This window comes from Euprymna scolopes, chromosome 27 (assembly GCF_053919585.1).
Source record: "Euprymna scolopes isolate OS-2025 chromosome 27, ASM5391958v1, whole genome shotgun sequence".
Lineage (NCBI taxonomy): Eukaryota > Metazoa > Mollusca > Cephalopoda > Sepiida > Sepiolidae > Euprymna > Euprymna scolopes.
In genome coordinates this window covers 78361535-78385574 of record NC_136508.1, presented here as the reverse complement: position 1 = coordinate 78385574, position 24040 = coordinate 78361535, and the positions used below count along the sequence as shown (strand labels likewise).

At 31.0% G+C, this 24040-nt stretch overlaps 1 protein-coding gene and 1 pseudogene across 12 annotated transcripts in view; both read right to left on the bottom strand.

Annotated features, from left to right (window-relative positions):
- Positions 1–389: 389 nt before the first annotated feature.
- The window catches only part of LOC145248926 (dual specificity tyrosine-phosphorylation-regulated kinase 1A-like), a 443307-nt gene continuing 419656 nt past the window's right edge, over positions 390–24040 (bottom strand). For 7 of the 12 annotated variants that reach the window (XM_080110715.1, XM_080110717.1, XM_080110716.1 and 4 more), the window contains 3 exons: positions 19722–19772; positions 7035–7118; positions 390–3023 (listed from right to left, as the gene is read on the bottom strand). In XM_080110715.1, coding sequence (XP_079966841.1) covers positions 7042–7118; positions 19722–19772 — 128 coding nt within the window. In that variant the 3' untranslated portion in view covers positions 390–3023; positions 7035–7041. The remainder of the gene's footprint in view (positions 3024–7034; positions 7119–19721; positions 19773–24040) is intronic. The other 5 variants (XM_080110719.1, XM_080110713.1, XM_080110714.1 and 2 more) reach the window with 1 other exon arrangement.
- LOC145249243 (U2 spliceosomal RNA) lies at positions 4883–5005 on the bottom strand (annotated as a pseudogene).

The following is a 24040-nucleotide window of genomic DNA, read 5'->3' as shown; positions in this document are numbered from 1 at the left end:
TATATATATATATATATATATATATATATATAAATAAATAAACCGTATATGTATGCATATATAGAGACACACGCACACATAATTATCTTCTCAATTTATATTTAAATTAATGTGCTCAAAGTCAGCTGCTAAAAATGAATTCACCTCTTTTTTGTTTCTGCTGTATTCAAATTCATTTTTTTTTTTCCATTTAATTGGAGGAGGACACATTTCTCTTTAATAATTTCGTTTTCTTTCTTCCTTTCCTTCTTTCAAATAAGTCTCTGAAATTCTCACGAATTTAACAAAGGAAGAGTAGACATGGGGGAGGGGGAGTGAGAAAGAACTTGCCCCATAAGTTGCATTGTGAAGTTGTGTCTACATCATAAGTATACAGATGTCTGTGTATGTATAACAACAAAAAAAAAATGTTTGGTAGGAAAGGATTCCCCTTTTTTTTTTTGTTTCATAAAAAAAAAAAATGCGTGAATAATATCTTCGTCTTTTTTTAATTCAACGTCGTCATCAGTGATTCCCAAAATGTCTACAGAAATGACGACCTTATTTCTGGCACCACCTTCTGCGATTGTGACTTGGCTAAATTTATATCGTTCATTTAATTTTTTGTCTTTCTTTTTTTGTTGCATTTATTTTATTTTTTTATTTTAAAATCCGTTTAGCACGTGTTTGCATATTTGTACATTCTCCTTTTCTTTTTTTTTAAATTTAAAATTTTATTTTGTTTTAAAAATGTTTCTTCTTCAAAAAAGATGAAAAAAAAAAAAAAAAAACTAGGGTGGGGCCAATGACATTCAACGAAGAGGAGATGTAACTTGTGGTTTGCCCATCATTGTCGAGTGAGAGGAGGGGGGGTGGGAGAAGAAAGATAAATATGCTTGGTAGAATGAAAAATGATGTTACACCGATGTGATGCTGCCCCCCCTCCCCCCTAAGGAAGACGTCTAGGAGAAGATGGGTAGCACATACCCCCACCCCCCCGCTGTGCTTCGCGCTGACACATCACTGACCAGCCCCTTCCACCCCCACTCTCCTAGGTTTTATTTTTATTGTGTTATGGTTCTACAGCAGTCTAAAAGTAGGGGCCATCGCTGTCGCCGTCGACTTAGTTTCTGGTTTTGACTACTGCCAGCAACTTTTGTCATCACGAGTGCCGCCACCAGGACAGTTAGAGTGACCAGCCAGTTGGCAGAAAGGTGACACGGTCAACACTGGCTTGTCCAGCCCAGGAGGCGTACATAAGAATCGGCAGACATGATAAACAATGTTATCTCACCTCAAAAAACGTGTGCAAAAAAAAAATCTTTTAATTCGAGGGGAAAAAATAAAATAAATTAAATTAAAGGAATTGGAAAAAGAGGAGGAATTCTTTCTTATTTAAAATTTTAAATCGTAATAGATTGTTTTTCTTTGTATAATCATTTTCTTTTTGAATACTGAATAAAAAAATATGAAAACTTAATATTAAATCTAATTTTTTTTTAATTAAACTAAATTAAAAAATATTTTGTGTTTTTTGTTGCTAATGATCCCTCTTTCATTTTATAGTTTAAATGCATAAGGAGATTAAGAGAGAAAGACAGAAAAAAGCAAAAGAAAGATATAGTAAGAAAGAGTATGAGAGTGAGAGAGAGAAAGTGTGCAAGAGAGAGAGAGAGCGAGCACACAAGAGAGAGTGAGCGAGAAAGAGTGAAACAGAAAGCAAGAGTGTAAGAGGGAGCATGAAGGATCAAGAGAGAGGGAGAGAGCAAGAAAAAACAAGTTAGGTACGGAAAAAAAAAATTTTTTTTAATTAACTGTACCAACTTTCACCATTTTTTTTATTTTAAATTAACTTAAAATTGAAATATTCTGCTAATAAGAAACTCTTTGGTTTGATGTTTTATGCAAATTAGAGAAAAATTAAACTAATAAAATATATATAAAAAAGTCTTTAATATTGTCTAAATTAATTTGTTAAAAAATAAAAAAAGAAGGCCAATTAAAAGTATTTTTCTTAATTAAAAAAATGTTTCCATAAAATTAATAAATGCTTATCATTTCCCTATTTTTCTAAAATAAGTTATAATTGTGTAAACACACACACACGATAATATATTTTTTTAACAACCGGACACATTTCTGTCGTGTAAACATATGAGGTCAAGGTGCAGAGAAAAAATATTATAAATAAATAAATGAAAAAAAAGTTCTTTTTTAAATGATCTAAATCAAATTTCTTTTTAAAAAAATTAAAAAAAAAATCTTTTTAATTGAATAAATAAATAAATTTTTTTCAATTAAATTTTTTTTCACCTGTTTTTGGTTTTGTGTGTGTGTGTTTGGGGAGAGGAGATGTAATGGGCGCGGGGTAAACTAATAATTCCAATGAAGAAGCAAATGAGAAAATTAAGTGAATAAAATGAATGTGAAAGGAAGGGAGTGGGGGCGCGGGGGTCAATGAAAAAAAAACAAAAAAAAAAAAAAACAATTGGATTATGACCGCTATTCTTGCAATTTGTTTAAAAAAAAAAAAAAAAAACACTCCACCATTATTTTTTTTTAAAAACTTCTTAAAAATTTGGAAATCTGAGGAAGTGAAAGGGGTGGGATGACTCACGCATGCACATACATACGCACATCTGTCCAGAACCAAGTGTAATGGACAGCAGGGAGGGAGGGGGAGGTAAACCAATAGACAGCGAAGAGGGGGGGGGTCTAAGTTGTCCGTTGTCCAGTGATACACAAGGTTTTTTTGTCATTTTGCTATTGAGGGCACCTTTGGCCGTTGTCTTATCGACTGATCTTTCACTTGCTGGTTGTGGTGATCAGCTTTTATTATTTGTTTTAATTTGAGTCTTTTTTTAATCTTTTTTTTTTTTTTTTTGAGGGAGAGTGGGAGTGGACTCTCACACGTCTGGCTGCAGGCTGTCCACTACTGACCTCTAGCAGAGGGACATGGGACCAGTTGGTAGTGAAAGGAGAATGGAACTGATTCTGGTGAATTATGTCAGACCTTGCAAGTCCACCCGGAAGGGAAGAATTCACTGCAAAGAAACAAGACAGACAGGTTTAGAGTTTTAATCTCGATTTTTCCTGCGAATACAAAATTATTATTTATGTTTCTGAATTTTTTGAGATGATGATTGATTATTCATTATTTGGGATCTTCAGACGACGGTTCTAATCTTGAATTTCATTTTCACATTTTGGTCAATGTAACTTCTGACCTTCTTTAGGTGTGTCTTGTTTAATTCAGGAATCTTTCTGTTGAACTTGGAAATTTGCACGGAATTTTGAATGGAACCCTTTATTTAATCCATGGGAGTAGCATGCTCTCATTCTATTATCCATGACTGTAACTTGCAATTATGTTTTGAGCATCAACCTCCAGAAGCATGTAACTTACAATTAAATTTTGTCAAGTACTTTATATCTACGCCACGGGTCCTTGTGGGGTTCTGTTCAAAATTCTGTGCAGATTCCCAAGTTCAACAGAAAGATTCCTCCAAGTTTGACAAGATACACCTGAAGAAGGCTGGGGTTACATCATCCGAAACGTGAAAATAACACTCAAGATGAGAAAAGTAGTCTAGAGAATCCAAAATAATACAAAATCATCATTATTTGTATTAATTTTATTTACATTACAAACAAGAGCAACTGGCATTGTCTGGAGATAAAAATTAGAAGACAAACAGAAAACATAAATCTGTTATTTTAAAATTGTTGCCAAATGGGTATATTTCATATTCTTCCATCTTTTTTTTTTGTCACAATTACTTTCCTTACATCTGACTTACAATAAAAGAAACAAAAACGATGCATACTAACATGTATAATAACTAGGCTATGACAACAGAATGTTCTTATTGTTTTCACTCTCGACTATATATCCAACATATTTAAACACAGTTAATCAACCGAGAACCCCATCACTCTATATAAAAGCATATAAGATATCAACGGATACACACTTGAGAGTCAAAACAATGAAAAGAATATGCTGTTGTCCTAGCCCAATAATAACTAAATAAATAAATCAGAATTACATCCCAGTGAAACACATAACATAATTACTAGCGGGACCTGTGAAAATTCCACAGGGGCTCATTCATATGTAATATATTGATGTTGGCATCCTGTAAATGGAGATGCTCTGATATTATTGTAGCTTTTTTGTTAAAACTGGAAAAGTATTTAATATAAGTATTAATCCACTTTTAAGAAGCAAAGGGACAATGGAATTTAAAATGTGAGGTTAGAAAGAACAATCACGTGCGAATTTGTATTTTTTTTAAATAAACAGATATTTATTTATTTAAAGTTTAAAATTTTCGGCTTATAAAAACGCCTTCATCAGGATTTTTTAAAAAAACAATACAATATATATATTTTTTCTTACGTGGAAAAGTATTTATCTAAGCTAGCACAACCACCCGGCAAAGCCTGGTCATAAAGTACGCTTAAATATGATATTTTAATTCTTGCAGATTTTGTATATATATTATAGAAGTAATATTCTATCGATTTTATTATAAAGTTGCGATTTCAGAAATTAAAAAATATATCCATGACTTGGGTGCATTAGCTTGAATCGAAACCTAAATACAAACTTATGAAAAAACAAGGCCGATAGCCATTAGTCGCAAGCTCTTGTGTAATGAATGAATGCGTGAATGTAGGATTGACATGAAATTTTTAAAGATAAACTAAAATGACCGGAAAATGGGCTGAAATGACTTACATAAAAAAGTAAATGATTTAGAATGACTTTAATGAACTTAAGGATGAATTGAATGACCTTAAGAAGGACTTGAATGCTTAAAAAAATAACTGGAATCCTTCAAAAACAACTTGAATGATCTGGAGAATGACTTGAATGGCTTTGAGACTGACGTTGTAAAGTGGGTGGTCATTTTACATTAAATTAATACAGAAAAGTGATCGCCCACTTTATATCACAAGTACAGCATGTAGTAAGAACACATACTAGACTTTGATCTTGGCCAAAAGGCCAAGAAAAGCTTAAAAAGCTAGGAACAGCATGTATTAACAACAGACCTTTAATCTTAACCAAAAAGGCCAAGCACAAAAGTGTTACGGACAGACGGACCGACGGCGTGACTTATAGAGTTGCTTGCACGAGACTAAAAAAAAAAAAAAATATATATATATATATACATATATATATATATACATATATATATATATATATATAACTTGAGTTCCTTCAGTCGAAACCGAAACCAAAACTTATGAAGAATTCTTGATAAAATTATTTATAAAAAAAGTAGATGACTTAAGTGCCATCAGCTATAATCAAAGTCGTAATCAAAACCAAAACTTATGAAAAATTCTTGGTAAAATTATTTCTGACAAGAAATGGAAGTACATAACAAACGACCCAGATGTAAACGTGACACAGAAAATAACACACGCTATCATATTAATATATAGATTACTAGTAAAATATAATTTAATTTCATAATATCAAAACATAAATGCCAACTCACACTTCAACAATAACTCATTTATTTTCTACGAGTTTAGCAAAACTCCCACAACCTTCAACTTTTGGCAAAAACACACCCTAACTAAGTAGTTACACATATTTTCTTTCTCTTTCTGAAGATGAGGTTTACCTTGAAAATTCAAAAAACATAGCACCATGATACCATTCTGGTTTAACACATTATGTTGGTAAACAATTATTAATAATGAAAAGTTATGGAAATCTTTCAATATTTTCATATATTCTTTTCACCTTGTCTCATATCCAACAATATTTTTTAACAAAACTGCATTGTGATAGCCTTCAAACATAACTCCTTACATACTACACACAATGTTTCAAGAAAACTAGAACATTCTCTTCATTTTATATTCTATTCTTATTGTAGTGACCATGTAATTCATTTGTGGGATAATTGCCCCGGCTCAACCTACAGAGTTGGAAAAATGGAGTGAACAAAGAAAAATCTCGCCGATGGTGGTAAAAGCTGACTTGGGTCCCTGAATCTATGGAGTTTGCCACTTGAAAATCAGGAGGCTAGAAATCACTTGATAATTGACTTGAAGTCATCAAGCTTGTTCAGCCTTCATGAGGGATGCAGTCACAAGGATGGATGAAGCCATCTCAAGTCACTTGGGTGGATGTTGCTTCAAATACAAGTAAATAGTAGTGACCATATTGTCTTTGTTGCTTATGTACGTGTAGTGCGACACCAGTACTCACCAGATCACCAAGTTAAGCAATGATGAGCCTGGCCAGTACATGGGTGACCGTTTTGGAATGTTAGGCACTATATGTACCGCGCTGGGACATAAAAATTTCAAGGATGGTATCTGAGAGTGCATTTAATCTACTGGAAGAGATGCACCTTCAGTCTAGGAGAAGCAAAAACTGATTTAAAAACCTGAAACCTACAGTCTGCTCTGTCTTCTGACAGCCATTGCACCGACAAATTAGCAGTTGTTCCAAAAAATGTGGTTGGTTCTGCACAAAGCCTTCACCACTATAAAACAAATCATCTATGTGGATTTCCTAACAACTTAGTTGTTGTGATGGACCTCATATGTCGAAGTCGACAGGAGTATCATCAGGTCTAGTGCAAATGAAGAATTCATTATATTACGGTACCCTCTCACTTGCTGACTTGTATTTGATGGCTTTTAGAAACTAACTTATGTCTGATCAACTAATTATCCCTCTTTCTCTAGAATTCATCTGCTGCTCTATGCCTACAGCCACCGTGTTTTCTACTGAATATGTTTTATAAAGCACTTAGTGCAACAATTCCCCCCCCAAACTAATGTAGGTACACATCCAAATCTGGCTTTGGAACGGGGGTGGGTGCCACATAAAAAGTGAGCTTGTGCAAAGTGACATTTTCTGTCGGACCCTACATTTGCTGTGGCTAGGCACACAATGACTTTGATATTTTTCTTCTTCCTTTTCTGCTGGCTGGTGTTGATAAGCATGATGGACAGATTCCTCCTTTGTTTTTTCTTAGCCTTCTCCTGTCAATGCGCACACACACGTACAAGATTCTCACCTGAATGTTAACTTGTCCTGGACATTTGAATGAATGATTTGTCTCGCCGGGACACAGACACGGATGAAGATGAAGAAGGTGGAGCTAAAAGAAAGAATAAAAATAATATAAAAGAAAAGCACACACAAAAAAATAATAAAAACTATAGATTTTAATAAATACACAGTCATACAAAAACCATACGATAACCATATCAAATTGAGATTATTGTCTCTATTTCAGACTATTATAACAATCGTGATGGTTCTAATATCCACACCACTTTGGTCACTCTACTCTGATTTTTTGTCATATTAAATAACCATCCACAAACTTCAAACTGGAATGCTTAACTGGAAAGAAGAATCTTAAAAAAAGAACTTTTTGAGTTACATATGCAGAAAAAAAATTCTTTTCATTTTTTTCTTTTGTTTAACAATTTTTCATTGCTGGTACTAAAGATAAATATCTATTGATTTTAAACTTGAAATCTATAGCCCCCCACTCCCCATCCCATTCTCCCAGTGTAATTTTACATTTGCATATATTGCATGGAGTTTTATGGTAATCTGGGAAAAAAATTTTTTTAAAATAAAAACAACTCTATAACTAAATATTTAGAGGTTATAAAATAATCGGAATCATTAATCATATTGAAATTGGGAAATGAGAACAGAATCAGAGAAAATGTTAGAATCCTCTCAGCACTACTTCAAACTGAACTCTTAATTTTGTTCACAAAGACCATTTTTATTGGAAATTCCATACCTTTTTTTGATATCATTTAGTTCTGACAAGGAGGTCATGCTTTTTTTGCTATCATTTAGTTCTGACAAGGAGGTCATGCTTTTAGTAGAGTTTGTGTTCAGCTTAGAATCCATATCGTTTGATAAATCATCCCCAAATTTGGCAAAATATTAATCATGGTTCAACTTGGAACTATTCATTTTGTGATATCTAGGTCAAGGGCACAGAAATGGCTAATGCCAGACTTTTGGCGCTAACTTTGGTTATGTTCATTGTAGAGATATCTACTTGGCCATTATTATAACCAATAAATTCCCGCATCTATATTCGCCAAATAGATTTCTTTTTCAGGAGCATGGTTGTTCCTCTAATTATTTTAATGATGGAGATGTAAGATTTCAGTTTAATTTGATGCGGCATACAAGACCTTGGTAACTATTCTTTATTTTATCCCTCTAAGCTCAGTCTGTTTAAGCCAGCATCATTAGGGACACAGACTTCAACTAGGGTTACTACTTTTCCCCCCCTTGTTTCATATCACTTAACAGCTCCGTTTTCTATGCATGCAGCTGTAGAGATTGCTTAGTCATGGTGGATGATGTATGACTTATTTCCAATAGTTTTTTCTGGTATCTACACACATACAATAGATATTGAATTTTTTACAAATGGTCCAGTCGCAATATTTACACACTTCATGTCGCATTGTATAGCAGCCGTCCCCTAACAGAACCTTATGCCTGGATGTCAGGGGGTTCAAACTATTTCTCATGTGCGTAACAAAAAAAAAAAACAAACTAGTTCAAATATAGATTTTAATAAAACCAAATCTAATCATAACAACGGACCTTGTTACATATAAAGTATGTAATATCTTTTCACAGAGGATTAAAAACATAAAATAATAACAAAATTTACAAAAAATGAATTTGATAGTATGTAAATAAAATTATTGAAAATAACTAGTGAATCCAAGTTGCTTCTGCAAAACAGTGGGATTTGAAACCAATACATTTCAGATAAAAACATTATTTCATAATTCTAAATTAGTATAGACTATGAAAATCATGAACCAGTAGAAAAAAATAATTACAAATAAAAATAGAGTTTATCGAATTATAGTTTTCTCATAATTGTTAATTTCAAACAATTCTTTGTGACATATTCTGTATGCAAAAACAGACTTATCTCTCTTACTTTCCTTAACAATTAAAATCTGTCATTTCCAAAAATCTGACTGATAGTTTGTGAGTGCTTTTTTGTAAAAACTAGATCTAACATATCTTCTACTATATCATTTTTCATAATTTTTGGAATTTATATACTAATTTTAACATGACACATAAGTATGTAATAGTGTTTTCACCTGAAATGCGTTGGTTTAAAATGCACTATTCTGAAGAAGCATCAGATCCAATTATTCTTCGGCAAATTATTTACACATTTTAGATTTTGGTTGTTGCCATTTTCACGTTTTGCTTTCCAGCCTTTTGTATTTCCAGTAAGCTGGTAATTTCAAACAAAACCTTTTATGAATAAACTGCTCCCATCACAGATAAAATTATATTTTGATATATTTTTATACAATCTTATTGTAAAAAAGAAAAGAAAAAAAAAAAAAAAAAAAAAAAAAAAGAAAAAAATAAATAATTATATGTTGCTACATTTTATAGAATCTTACAAAAAAAAAAAAATAATTCTAAAAACAATCTATAAATGTTTCATGTTTTTTTTTTACATATTTTTATTTTCACTTATAAATCATCCATTTAAAAGAAATATTAAAACATTAAAATTTTTTTTTTTTTTTTTTACAATAAATGTTTTGCTTTTCCTATATTTTTGTGTTATTTATTTCGTTATCATATATTTTTGTGTTCTCGGAGACACCTGTTCATATTTGAGGTTCAAAGGACGGTCGGTAGAGGGCATTTCTCATTCAAAGAGCAGGGGTCGATAACTCATCTCAGTTGCCTCATGGTACTGTCATGCAGAAATGCCAAATATCTTAAGCAAATTCATATCATCACATCCCTTTATTTTCATACAAAACTACAAACATTTTGAGGTTCAACAGATGGTTTACATAATTTAGTATTGATTATATCCATACTCATACAGTTCAGTGAATTCATCTTTCCAATACATCACATCTGATTGTAATAATATTTTGGGTGCTATTTCCTTCAATATCCTATGTTTTTGTTTGATTAAGAAGTTTTTCAGAAATTTTAGTTATAATATCTTTAGTTTTTTTTGTTTTAAAGAATTCTTTGCATGAAAAGTCAGATTCTCTGTTGTTTCTATTTACATATGTCCTATGCCTAATACCATAGTGAAGCAAAGATAGATATAAACTATAATAATATATTGAATATGCTGGTGTGCTAAGCCAATCAGAAGTTTTGAGAAGCAATTGACAGCTTACTCGTACTAGGAAAAAATAAAAATATAAAAGCTTGTATAACTTTTGAACCCAACAAAAGCCAAACTTTTTTTCAAACTCTAACATTGTCGGCTTTTGTCCAGTTCAAGAGTTATACCAGTCCAAAAAGAAGCTGTAAAAATCGTTGTTTTAGTATGTTCTTTAGTCTATTCATAGGGAAACCATAATTTATAGAAAAAAAAAAAATCTTTTTTTATAAAAAGAAATTATTTCATTAAGTTTCTTTAAAATGAATACATTCATAACATTAAACAGATTTTTTTCTTTTTTTTTTTTCAAAAAATAAAATAAAATAAATACATTCATAAAATAAACAGATTTTTAAAAAAATTTAAAAAAAAGAAAAGAAAAAAAAAGCTGTTTTAATTCCACATTTTCAGCTCTTTTACATATTTCTGTGTTGATAAAAGTCTGTTTTATCTAGTTCAAAAGCTGTACCAGTACCATATATATATATATATATATATATATATATATATATATATATATATATATATATATATATATATATATGCGTGCATTCATGTATACACACACATACGCACTTGTAGTTTATATAAGAACACATACACACACATTATAAAAAAAAAAAAAAGAAAAAAGAAAAGAAAAAAGAAAAGAAAAATCGTCAGCTGCAGAAGCAAAAGCAAATAGAATAGCCAAGATCAAAGATGAAAGAATATTAGTTATTGTTGATTTAGTAGTTATTCTCAGAAAAGTAATCTGATATTCCCCGGGATTATTTATTATAATGCAAGCATCATGAGAGTGAAAAGGCTATATAGTAGGGTTGTCAAAATTATTGATATTTTTTCAAAACGATATATTAATTTTAAAACGATATCATATTCAATCCATATGAAAGCTGTGTAAATGACATAAAATGAGTTTCTTATTGGAATAATTGAATATTTTTCATAATAATAATAATGATGATGATGGTAATAATGATTTATATTTCAAATTCTCTTTGACTTTTTTTCTTTTGTGTTTTTTATTTGTTTCTTCAGGTTACTCATCTAATCCTTTGATCTCTGCAGACCAAGTTTTTGATTTAGCCATTTTGTTTACTTTCAAACACCCTCTTCTATTTCTTATGGATCTTTTTTTTGTATTTTCCTTTGATTTGTTTTTGTTTAGTTTAAACTTGTGTATGACATGTATTTACCAAAAATATTTTCTAAAAGTTATCTGCACAAGAAAGTCCAGTCTAAATTAGATGTTTATTATTGTCCACAGCAAATACACGTCAAAAGTAATGCTGGAAAGATTAATTGCAATTAGAAATCTGAATTTCGTGTGTGTGTGTGTGTGTGTGTGTGTGTGTGTGTGTGTGTGTGTGTGTGTATGTATGGGGGGGTATTTTGGGTTGTATAGAAATCGCTCTAGACAAGGTATGAAGCCATTTAATATGAAGGGCTAAAAAATAAAAAAAAATAAAAAAAATTCAAATCAATTTCCTTATTTTCTTTTTTCCTTTTTTTTTCCCTCCTATCCTTTTTTCTTCAAGGTCAAAGACTAGCCAATGATAAGTGTTTGATATGTAGATTTCAACCCAGAAAGCAGTAACTTTTTTTTTCTTTTTTGTCAAAAACATTGCTCATGAAATGTGAGGATTAAAGGACAAAATAAAGGAAGTGACAATTCAGAATTTTTTTTTTTTTTTAAACTTTTTTCCAATGCCAAAAATAATTTTTATTTTGTTTAAAACTTTTTTCTATTGTTGGTACTAACAATAAAATGATAAATATTTATTGATTTAAAAAAAATTCTTTTTTCAACTTGAAAGGTCATCACTTATCAAGGCCAGGAGGCCACTTAAGGATAAGGGTTAAGTGTTAGGTAGATGGTGAGACAAAATCAGTGATGGTAGAACTTGGGTAGGGCTAGATTACCTAAATGGACGATTCAATAGGAATTTATTAACATTACACTTGAAGACGATCATGTTATAGTCAGTCAGGAACCAGTAAAACTAATATCTACAGATCACAATCCACAAGTGTATTTTTATGTTTGTGAAAATATATTATGCACATATTACATGTTCTTTTTGCTTTTTTTCAACACTAATCCAATAATTAAAAACAAAGCAAAAGCAAGAACTTGTGTATTCATTCTTTTTACGAACTGTTATCCTCATCTTCATAGTTGTTATTTCACCATGCTTCAGCCAACTCATCCTTTGGCCTTCTTCAGGTGATTAACCATGACGGAATAGGAATGCCGAGTCTTGTAACTGTATTCCCTGTAATTACTGATTTCCATAGTTGCAGTTATCTCATCACATTTTGGCCAATTAATCCTCTAGTGTGCATTCAGGGCCTGTGACGCAGTGGATAGTGACATCTCTATGGTTCCAGGGGAGCACTGTCTGAAAAAAATGGTTTCAGTCCTACCTAAAGCAGGCCAAAGGATTAGTTTGCTGAAACGTAGTGATAAAAAAACTATGGAAAGCAGTAATTACTGGGGACATATAGCTACAAGACTCAGGATTCCTAATTTTGTTGTGGTTAATCACCTGAAGAAGGCCAAAGGATGAGTTGACAGAAACATGGTGAAACAATAACAACTATTAAGATGAGGATAACAATCTGCAAAAAGAATGAAACAAATTATGAAGCCTCATCTCTAGGGATTAAAAATAAACAAATAAATAAAAATAAAACGAGAACGCTTTAGCTAAATATTTAAAAGGAATCAGAATCAGTAACTTGTATTGAAATCTGGAAAAATATTGGAATCGTCCCACTACTAGTGAAAAGACAAAGTATGTTCACCTGTCATCTACACTACAGGCCATGCAGATCTGAAGATGGTGAAAAAAAAAATCATCTACAAAGTCATAGATGACAGAAACATAAGATGTAAAGAGGTAGGGAATTAAGTAGATTTGCCTAAAATCCATATACTACACAGATACATGGCACAATGGATAAAGTTATTAAGTAATAACCAGCTCTAAGTGACAGTCTTTTGGAAGTTGATAGTTCAATCCTCACTGCAAGCAATACGAAGAATAAAATAAAAAGTACTACAGACTTCTAACCTTCCATGGTTGACGAAACAAGAACAATCCAACTCAATTGATAACTCAAAATATACATAAAAATACATCCTAGTAAATGGAGTCAAAGATGATCTTGTAAGTGGGTTTGAATTTCGACCAGCAGTAACTATTTCCTGCATTGATGATTGTGAAAGTATGAAACTCTAATGTCTGTAAATATAAAAATAAGTAACTATCAATATTTATAATTATAAGCCTCTTAAGATGATTAAAGTTGAGTCCTCTTCTCTTGGAAGTAAAGCAAAAAGGCAATCAACTAGTAATATGCCATGTTCACAACTTCTGCTTTTGGCATTTATGGGTGTTTAATTTCCCTTAATTCTCATGTTAATTGATACTGGCCCAGTGGTTATGTCCCAGCAGTAATTATCATTGATGACTGCAAAAGCATGAAACACTAGCGTCTAATATAAAAATAATTATATATAAAAATAGATATATAAATAAAATATATATTACAGAGTTTGAGAAGACTCATTGGAAGAAAGTCAGGTGTTACATTGGCCGAAATGTGAAAATAACATTCGAAATAAGAACAGTGGTCCAATAAAGAAAATAATACATATACTATCAAAATTAAGCGTGAAAGATATTTCCAACATATGGCACTATCTACCAGTGGTGGATTTAGTAAAGGACTTTTATCCATCAAATAGTCAATTATCACTATATCAGTCACAAATAAAATAAAGATTTATTTTCTCTTACGAATCAATGTTCCTGCTAAGCAATTTGGTCACACACTGACAAATCAGCTTTCAGGGCGCATTGATTCCATTCGTCTATTAAGGAATTTGTTATAGCTACTTTTAGAATCATGATTGGTTAGCAGAGAAGGAACAAATGGAGCATTGAAGAAAGACATCTTTTCTCTTTCTCTTGTCCACAATGTTCCAGCATTGATGATCTTAGCCTGAAGATAACTGCTGGCTAACTTTCGACATCTCAAGAATATTTTCTTGACGAACCATCCAATTTTCTTCCAAAGAAAAAGATTTTCATTGTTGTTTTAAAAGGTTTTGTTTTTCTTCCACGTTATCTTTTCGTTTACTATTAATACTATGCATCTCTAAAAGCATACCAAAGACAAATATTTAATGTAAATAACAAATATTGTATTCGCTCAAATTATGCAATATTGAAAAATCGCTATTTTTGACAACCCTAAACACTCATATTGAGAATGTCATTTGTGAAAGGAAGCAAGCCATTTTGTTTTTGCCTTTAAAATTAGCAATCATACACAAAGAAAAGTAGCAGATGAGCCGAAATATTAATGGTCAATGAAAGAAGAAAAAAAAAAAAAATGTAAGAGAATCGTTTTTGAATTAGAAAAAAAAAAAAAAAAAAAAAATGGAGGAAAAAGAATTGAAAAAAGATTTACAGTGGTCTGTTAACAGTTTCTTTGCTGAATGGAAAAATTAAAGTTCACATCTTTTTGTGTTTTTGTCCAGCATATTTTAATCAGAACTCAAAAATAATAAAAATAAAAACAAAGTAAATAAAAATAAATGTAAGAACTCACAGTATGTATATGACTATACAGATCAATTCATCTATATAAATAAAACAGTGTGTGTGTGTGTGTGTGTGTGTGTGTGTGTGTGTGTGTGTGTGTAAATATTTAACAGAAACTCTTATACTTCAGTGCAAAATCTACAACATTCAAATTCGTGGAATATTTCCTATGAATTTAAATGTTGTAGAATTTATTTTTTTGAATTCCTTACACTTTTATAGATTTTTTATGGAATACTGCAACAAGTTTGACTATAGTCAGCATATGTCACATGAACATCTTAACAGGTCCTAAGAAAATGCAGAAAAGTGGAGTTTGGCTGAACCTATTTTTTTTGTTTTTGTTTTACTCGTTAACAATTATGAAAGCCCGAAAGTCACTAAATATATATATTTTCCTTTTGTACTTTCCTATTATGTTACAGACATAAATATATTAATTTTAATAGCGGTGTTAAATTCTAACTTAGTACAAATGGCTGCTTGTTTGATCAATATTTTAAGGCGAAGACATTAATGAGAACCCAAATGATACACAACATCCTATTTGCAGACGATGCTGCTTTAATTACAACATCATATGCCGAAGCACAAGCGCTCATCAGTAGATTTTTTTGAAGCCAGTAAAGTGTTTGTCTGGTGACCAGTGAGATAACACCATGGTAATGTTGAGATTGGGAAATTATATATTTTAGAGTATGGCTCAACAGGAACTTGTTTACATTAGACTTGAAAACGGCCATGTAATAGTCACAATAGGTCAAGCATTGGTTGGTTAAAAGTGTTTCTGTAGAACAAACTGGACTTGAACTTAGCACATGTAGGTTTTCAATTCGTGTTATTAATCTTAGTTGCCACATTTTATATAACCATCAATGTAAGTTAAAAACAATCTGACAAAATTACTGATGAGTTTAAAAAGAATGGCTAATTTTTGCTCAGCTGATACTAAAACTGTTTTTGCTTTTCTTTTGATAAAAATCTCACTGCGACTCATGCTCCACACTCTCACCATCTTTAATCTTCAGCTAATAATTATCACAAAAAATTTTTTTTTTTTTTAATTAAAATCTTTTCCTTTTACTCTAATCTCCAAGCTTTGTTTTAAAAACAAAATTCACGGGCAGGAAGATACTGAGCACAGACCACTGCTTCAGCATAAGAAAGACTAAGAGTGAACAAAAGAGTTGACATGCAACACCTACAGAATCTGACAATGTTTCTCGCTTCCCAATTGTTGAATCATTCAAATATTACTTAAACCAGTAAGCAAACATAATGTAGCAGTTTAGTTTGGTTGCTTCATCTAAATGCTGAATTTAGTCATTTTGGTAAAAGTTTTTATGCTTCAAGTTCTTTATATCTCCAAACATTTATTCATTGTTTGGTTTGGTTTGGTTGTTTTATAAAGGAAAATCGTTTTTGATTTTGGCTTTGCAAAACATGATTATAAAATTCTTCTTGCATTTGCTAAAAGGAAAGGAAAAAAATAACATCAATGTTTTGTGCATTTTAGATCAGGAAGTCAATTGTTAAATTTATTCGATGATGTATGAATTTATATAAAAGAATCTTGCAACTAATTTATTGCCAAAAGTGCAATGTAACTCATTTTGTAAACTGTTTTGCTCTTTACCTCTTGATTTCTAAAATATATCACATGTACCCAGTGTCCTAGCAGAGTAAATATTTCGCTTTCTAAATAAAATAACGTTTTCCTTTCAATTTACATGTTCAAACCCATTTTTAGTCATTACACAAAGTTTCAATAGAATAATGAAAATATTTATGTCATCTTTCTCTCAGCTGTCTATGAGTTTCTATCGCCATTCCTTATCCTATGTTGACTTCAACCACTCTAATTTTTTTAATGTCTAAACATTTAGAGAAATTTTCTTAACTAGGTCATTTAAGTTGTATAAATATCACAAACATAATGTATGTGGCAAAATAAAGCAACTTTTATCTATGTAAAGATTGTAAATACTACTAATACTTAACAATAATGGCAATATAGAAGCAAAGAGACTTATTTTTAGTTATATAAAAATAAGTTTGAATTTATGAATGAAATCAAAGTGGAATAAATAGTTTTGATATTTGTAACTGAACAAGTCACAGTGCTTTTCTATTACATTACAGACATGAATATTGATTTTAATAGCAAACTTAGTACAAATGGCTGCTTGTTTAATCATCAATATTTTAAGGCGAAGACATTAATGAGAACCCGAATGATACACAACATCCTATTTGCAGACAATGCTGCTTTAATTACAACATCGTATGCCAAAACACAAGCGCTCATCAGTAGATTTTTTTGAAGCCAGTAAAGTGTTTGGAATCACGAAAACTGAAGTAGTTCATCAACATCCCTCCTAATCCGCAACAGATCAAACGTGTGAAGTTCATACATCGGCTCATCATTTTCTGCATTATCAACATATATATAAAAGCGAAAATGTATGTATGTATGTATGTACGTACGCTTTTCCTCGATGTCCACAAAAGGCTTCTTTCAGAGAAGCGCTCGCTCGCTTCACAACTTCTTAAAACTTTTTATATCATCTATAAATTGTAATATCTCACACTTAACCACGGAGCTCGCCTGTCTATTTAATTTTATTGACTTTCAAACGTTAATTATTCCACATTTCCCGCATCAGCACGCATTACATTCAGTTTTCGGTATAAACAAAAAGCGAAACTCGACTCTAATCACTGGCCGAAAACCGTCCTCTCACGATGACGACCGGTTCTACGCATGCGTCAAATGACGTCACGACCTGATTTAGTTTAAATAGTTGAAGAACTGACTAAATTTCATGTACGTCGTGTTAGCTCAGTTGGTTAGCATGTTGGGTCGTTATCTAAATGTTTTGGGTTCGCATCGTGGTGGGAGATGTCTTTTTTTTTTTTTTGATTTTTTAAATCGAAATATTGAACCAGTGTTATTCAAGCCATTTTTCATGTAACGTTCGTTTTTCTGTTTTTTTTTTTTTTTACTTCGCTTATTCTTACGTTTTCATTAACACCCCCAACCGACCACACACACCTAAAAACACCCGAGTACCCACCGATCTTTTAAATTTTAATATCGAAACAGGCTTATTTAAGCCATTTTTCATGTGTTTTTTTTTTTTTGTTTTAACGTTCGTTTTTCTGTTTTCTTTTTTTCGATTTTTACATTTAACATCGTTCGTTTGCCTTACGTTAGTTTTTTTTTGTTTTTTCCCCCCGATGTTGTGAAAATCCGTTGCCTCAGTCAAAAGTTTTAGGCAGACATACAAACATACATCCATTTAAACAGACAGGTGAGATTTATATTATAGTCTAGTGGGGGTACCTGGCGTTGCCCGGGTGTTTGTAGGTGTGTGTGTTGGGGGGAGGGGAGAGGTAGATCCAAACCCTATGCTAAACTTCTTAAAAAACGTTCTGGTAGGCAGGTAGGATCGAACCCAGAATGTTGAGTCAAAAAACGTGATAAGTTACTGCTTGCCCGCGAAAGAAAAGTAACTGAAACAAATTTCAATTTAACATTTTAAACGCACAAGTGGCAGGTGCGCGGCAAATTTAATTAGGTCAAAGGAAATTAAATTCCGCAGTCAAAATTAAGTGCAGTATAGTTCTTTTGGGTTTGTTTTATACCCAACTTTGTCTGGTTTTGTTTCCCTAACATGTTGGGAAAAACCAGCTCTCCCTTTTTTAGGGGAGTGTCCGAATGAAAGCAATTGTCTGATATGACGGTTTTCACCGACATTGACCAAACGTCCATTGCTTTCTGGACGCTCCTGGCCCCATAGGCTGAGAACTACTCCTTGCATGTCAGCTTCGCTCTTATACAAAAAAGACGAATTAACACGAGAGGGGCCGAAATAGCAAGAATTGTGTACAAGTTGATGAAAATAAATCTAGACATGACACGCGTTCGCAAATCCTAGATATTATTATCTAGGGGGTATATAAACAGTTCTAAGACATAGTACCCCCCACTCCCCACCAGAAGCCCGGTGAAAAAAGCCTTTGTTGGACATACAAAGGCTCCCGCGCCCGTTTTGCCTTTATATATATATTATATAAAAAGGATGTTGTTCTCATGACATTTTGACTCCCCATCACACAATAAGACATTTCTTTCACAAAATTTGTCTTTACACTAAGTTTGAACTCAATAGTACAAATTTTAGATACCTGAGATTTAATATGGTAAAATAAGTTATTTGTGATACCAGTCCTATTACTTTTCAAACAAATCAATTATAATGTGATCTCATGTACATACTTCTTGTTTATGTAACATTTGACAAGATTCAACAGATTGAGAAATACGAAAATGATGAGAAAGAAAGTAAAATAGTTGCCAAACAAACTGCCAGAATTTTATTTTCCCCAGCTTTTCGCTAATAAAAAAAGGTGCTCAAATATTTTCTTTACTTTGTTATAATAGTGGAATCCAAATCCGACAGTAAAAAAATTGAGTTTTCATTAAAAACCAATAACTACTTATGTCAATTTTAACTAAAAGCAACGTCATCTACTTAATTGTCATGTTGCAATTAGTTAAATATCACTACATAATTACATAAAACAAGTATTTTCATAATTCAACGAAAAAACGATTTTGCCATATTTGCTGGTAACATGTGACGTAAATACAAGAGAAATAACACATTTCTCCCATATTAGCCCAAGTTTTTGAAATTTTTATGAAATAAACTCCCTCCCCTGATATTATGTGCTGCTCAGTTTATTAAATGTAAGCAAAACTTACAAGTATCTCGAAAATTGTTTTCTTTATTTTCATGGCAATTAAGTAGATATTGGTTTTACTTGAAATTTAATATTTCGATCGTTGAATTCTACTATTATAACAAAGAACCTCTTGTTATGAAAAAAAAAAAAAAACAAAAGCGTCAACAAAACAAACCATTATGTGGAACAAAACGTGGACGGATTCTTTCTCTTTCCGAACTCCAAGCTGAAAAAGGGAGTAAGCAAAGGAATTTTTTTTTGGATTTGCTGAGGCAATTAATAAATTTGATTATTCTATTTTGCATCATGGGAAAACGTTTTTTTTATAAAAATGGTTTATAAGAGGAGTTGATCATCTCAGATATTAACAATCTCGTATCATAGAAGAAACTTGTAGGTAAATTTTACAGACAACCTTATTAGTGCTTGTCAATGCAAATATTTTACCATTATGTTGCTATTCTCAGCACCATCTATTCTTGAAAATATCTACTTGCTTTCCTCCAAACAAAAACTCATAAAATTAATGCAAACTAAACTCAATTTAATCACAAAATGCTGATGACTTAATTCTACCAAACTGTGCTCATGTTGAATTTTGTTGACATTAAGGCCAAAGGATTTAAGATTACTTTCGTTAGTTCTTGTCTAAAATTGCCTCTATATAAAAATAGAAAGAAAAATCGATGTAACTGTGATCAAGTAGTTTTATTTTTATAAAGAAAATCATCTTTAAGCAATTAATGGTAATTCATAGGCGTTACAACATAAATCTTGTAGTTTTGAATTATTTTTTTCCTTTATTAAGCCATAGTCATAAGACAGCAATAGACAGAGGAGGGTGTGCAGAAAACTTAGGAACATCATAATAGTTAATACAGAACTTCGAAAATGTGACAATGATTCATGTTCATTCAAACGATTTTGAGGCAGCACGTTTGGGACTACAGAACACAATGTGAAAGAGCAAACACCAATGTGATTGTGCAGAGGGTCTGATGTGAATGTATATTATTCCAGGTTTGGTTTGTTCAGCCTCTGCACAGGGCAATATTTAAGCATATTGTTGAGTTATCTCCCTTATATTGATTGTATTGATCTTTATTTCAAGATGGCAGGTGAGATAGTCATTCCTCCAACACTAATAAAATTTGATTTTCTTATTTAAAAATAAAATTACTTGATCAATTTACATGAATTTGAATATGGGCAGAATTCTTGACGAGAAATTTTTTCTGAGATAGAGCATTAAATGAAATATTTGTTTATTTTGATAACAGTTCTCATTTGTTTTATGAACTCTGTCAAGTACAAAATAATAAAACTTTGATATTAGAAATCTTGAGAGTTATTTAGAAAGGATCCAGCCACATTAAAGTAATTATAATTGATATTTATACAACATTTTTTTATGATTGCAAGCGGCAATATCAAATTGGGAAAGAAGAAAGTTGTGTTACTTATTCAAATTGCTGATATTGTTATCTGGCCATTTTATTAAAAAAAAAAAGAAAAATATGTGGTACTTGTGTATTATAAGAGGATATCTAAAAACAAAAAAAAAATGTATTTCGAGTAAAAACACTATCACGTAATTACGTGCCATGTCGAAATTAATAAAAACTCTACAAATTATGAAAATGATCGAAATTTGCTAGAACTATTGTTTACCAACAACAAATTAAAAAAAAAAAAATTATCAATCTTTACTTAACTTTTGCTATTTCAAATTAGAAAAAGGTGGATTAATAATTTTTTTAAATTTATCTTTTGTAAACAATAGTTCTAGCAAATCTTTTACTCAATCTTTTTCGTAATTTGTGGAGTTTTACTAATTTCAACATGGCATGTAATTACCTTTTTCTAATTTGAAATAGCAAAAGTTAAGTCAGTTTGTCAAATGACACTGACAAGAAATGCCATTATGTAATAGTGTTTTTACTGCATGTTTTTTTAATATTCTATTATAATGCATAAGCACTAATAATGTTTAAGCTAAAAAATTTTTTAGTTCTTATAATGTATTGATCACAAGTGAAAATCATATTCCAAATAAAAACAATTTGATATATGTATTATGTAAAAATAAGTATTGTCATCAAAAATTTAAAAAAAAAAAAAAAAAAAAAAAAAAGTAGAAAATCAACTAGGACATTTTATTAAAAATAAAAATCAATCTTAACTGTTCCAATCCATTTTAAGTTCAAGTACCGGAAGTTGGCATGAAGCAAGGGAGATAATTTCATTTAAGCAAGTAAAAATGAAAGACACGCTAAAACTAATTTATGATAAAATTGACTTGTAATTAAATTTCTATCATTTTGTGTCTAATATTTGGCGAGGACTCTTATTTCAGTATGCTATCTGAAATATATCAGTTTTTACCTGGAATGCGATTTTCATTGGTGACCAATACTGTACAAACACATTTTTTTTTTTTTTAAATCTCTATTCATGCTGGGAGTCCCAAGCAATCTAGAAGAGCGAACAAAATTCCATGCACAAAAATTGCAATTTTGAGATTAATAAAACAAATCAAATATCTAAACAAGATAACTTAAACAAGTCAACTGGTCTTTTAGGTAAAGGGGAGACAATCCAATATTTGGTGACAAAAAATAGCAAAACAATGACCTTAAAAAATGGTCAGCTTTTTAAACACTTATTGTCATTGACATTATTTAGTCTTTCACATCATAACTATAAATAAAACTTTGTAAAACTATCTCGATTTTATCTGCAAACAATTCTCAGAAGAATCCATGATTGACACATTGCTTCAACCCTTCTTAAATCTTTGTTGAAATAAATACAGGACGTACTTCTCTCGCATTTGTCTACATTTATAAAAACTAATTATTAACCTCTGTTCAAGTCAAGCCTTTTGAGAGAATTATGATATGAGATTCAAACCTAGTAAAGTTGGGAGTTCTCTTCCTTCCTTTTGACAGATAGGACACCATTCCCTACTTTTTTACAATGCTAAAAGAAATACAATACTTATTTTTCTCGTATTTAAGATATAGTCATCATGATGGCTTAGTGGATTTAAATCATTTAGGTTCAGGGTTCAAATTGTTTGACCAGTGAAACAGTTACTCCATTTGCACTAATGATTGTTGGCTAAAACATGAAACATGTCAGTAAATATTTAATCTCTCTCTCTCTCATATATATATATATATATATATATATATATATATATATATATATATATATATATATATATATATATATTATTAAAAAGTTTGACTCATGTCCAGGTAACCTACATCTAAAATTTCAAGTGTTTAGACCCAAAATTGGCGAAAGAGTTTGGTAGAATCTGCAAATGTCAATTTTTTCAACTTTGACCTCTTGGCAGCCAAATCTTTGCCTAAAAACTGATTAAAAAGCTTCTTGCATGTCTGAATGCCCATTATGTATAAATTTCAAATGTTTAGACCCAAAATTGGCTGAATAGTTTACTAGAGAGCACAAAGGTCAAATCATTTGAACTTTAACCCCTTGCCAGCCAAATTTTCGGCCAAAACCCGATAAAAAAAGCTTGTCCTATGTCTGAATATACTTTATGTAAAATTTCAAATGTTTAGACTAAAAATTTTAACCTCCATAATAAAAAAGTTTGATCCATGTCCAAGTAACATACATCTAAAATTTCAAATGTTTAGAGCCAAAATTGGCAGAGGAGTTTGGTAGTTTTGAAAGGTCAAATTGTTGAACTTTGATCCCTTGACAGTCAAATTTCTGGCTGAAAACCAATTAAAATGATTTTCTCAAATCTGTAGAATGAAAATTTACAGTAGTTTTGTACACATACAGACAGACAATTTCACATATAAAACTGTTTATAAAAAAAAAAAACCCTACTCCAAAGTTTTTCATTGAAAAACTCCTTTGCTTGTAAGTCAATTAATCGCTTGCAATGACTGAATTAGTTTGCTTCCAAGAATTTCCAAGTCTTAATATTACTGTAAGGATCATCAGTTGTTTACTATGAAAAACTGTCCCGGATTTAAATACATATAATTTTTTTTATTTATACAAACATACATACGTGCATACATGTTTCATCTGCGATTTATTTCAAAATCCAGCATCATTAGGCCCTTAGTCTCAAGTTGTTTCATATGCGAATGGAAGAGAGTTCTCTTTCCAAATTTTTCTGTTTTATTTTTTTTTTACATTGGATTTCAAAAGAAATCATATTTGAAACATATGTACATATGTAACCAATGTTTGTATTAATATAGAAAATTATAAAATAATACAGCTCTACTTGTTATTGAGCACTATTTTATAAATCCTGTAGTTTCATTGGATTTAGATCAAGGAAACCATAGTAATACAATCATTCAACTGAAACCCCATAGAAATTTAATAGTGGCTTTTTTCATTAAAAATAAAATTGAAAACATAACAATAAAATATAACAATTTTAAATGATAGTTTTATTTTATAGTTAAAATAAAGCAAGATTTTCATTGTAACATT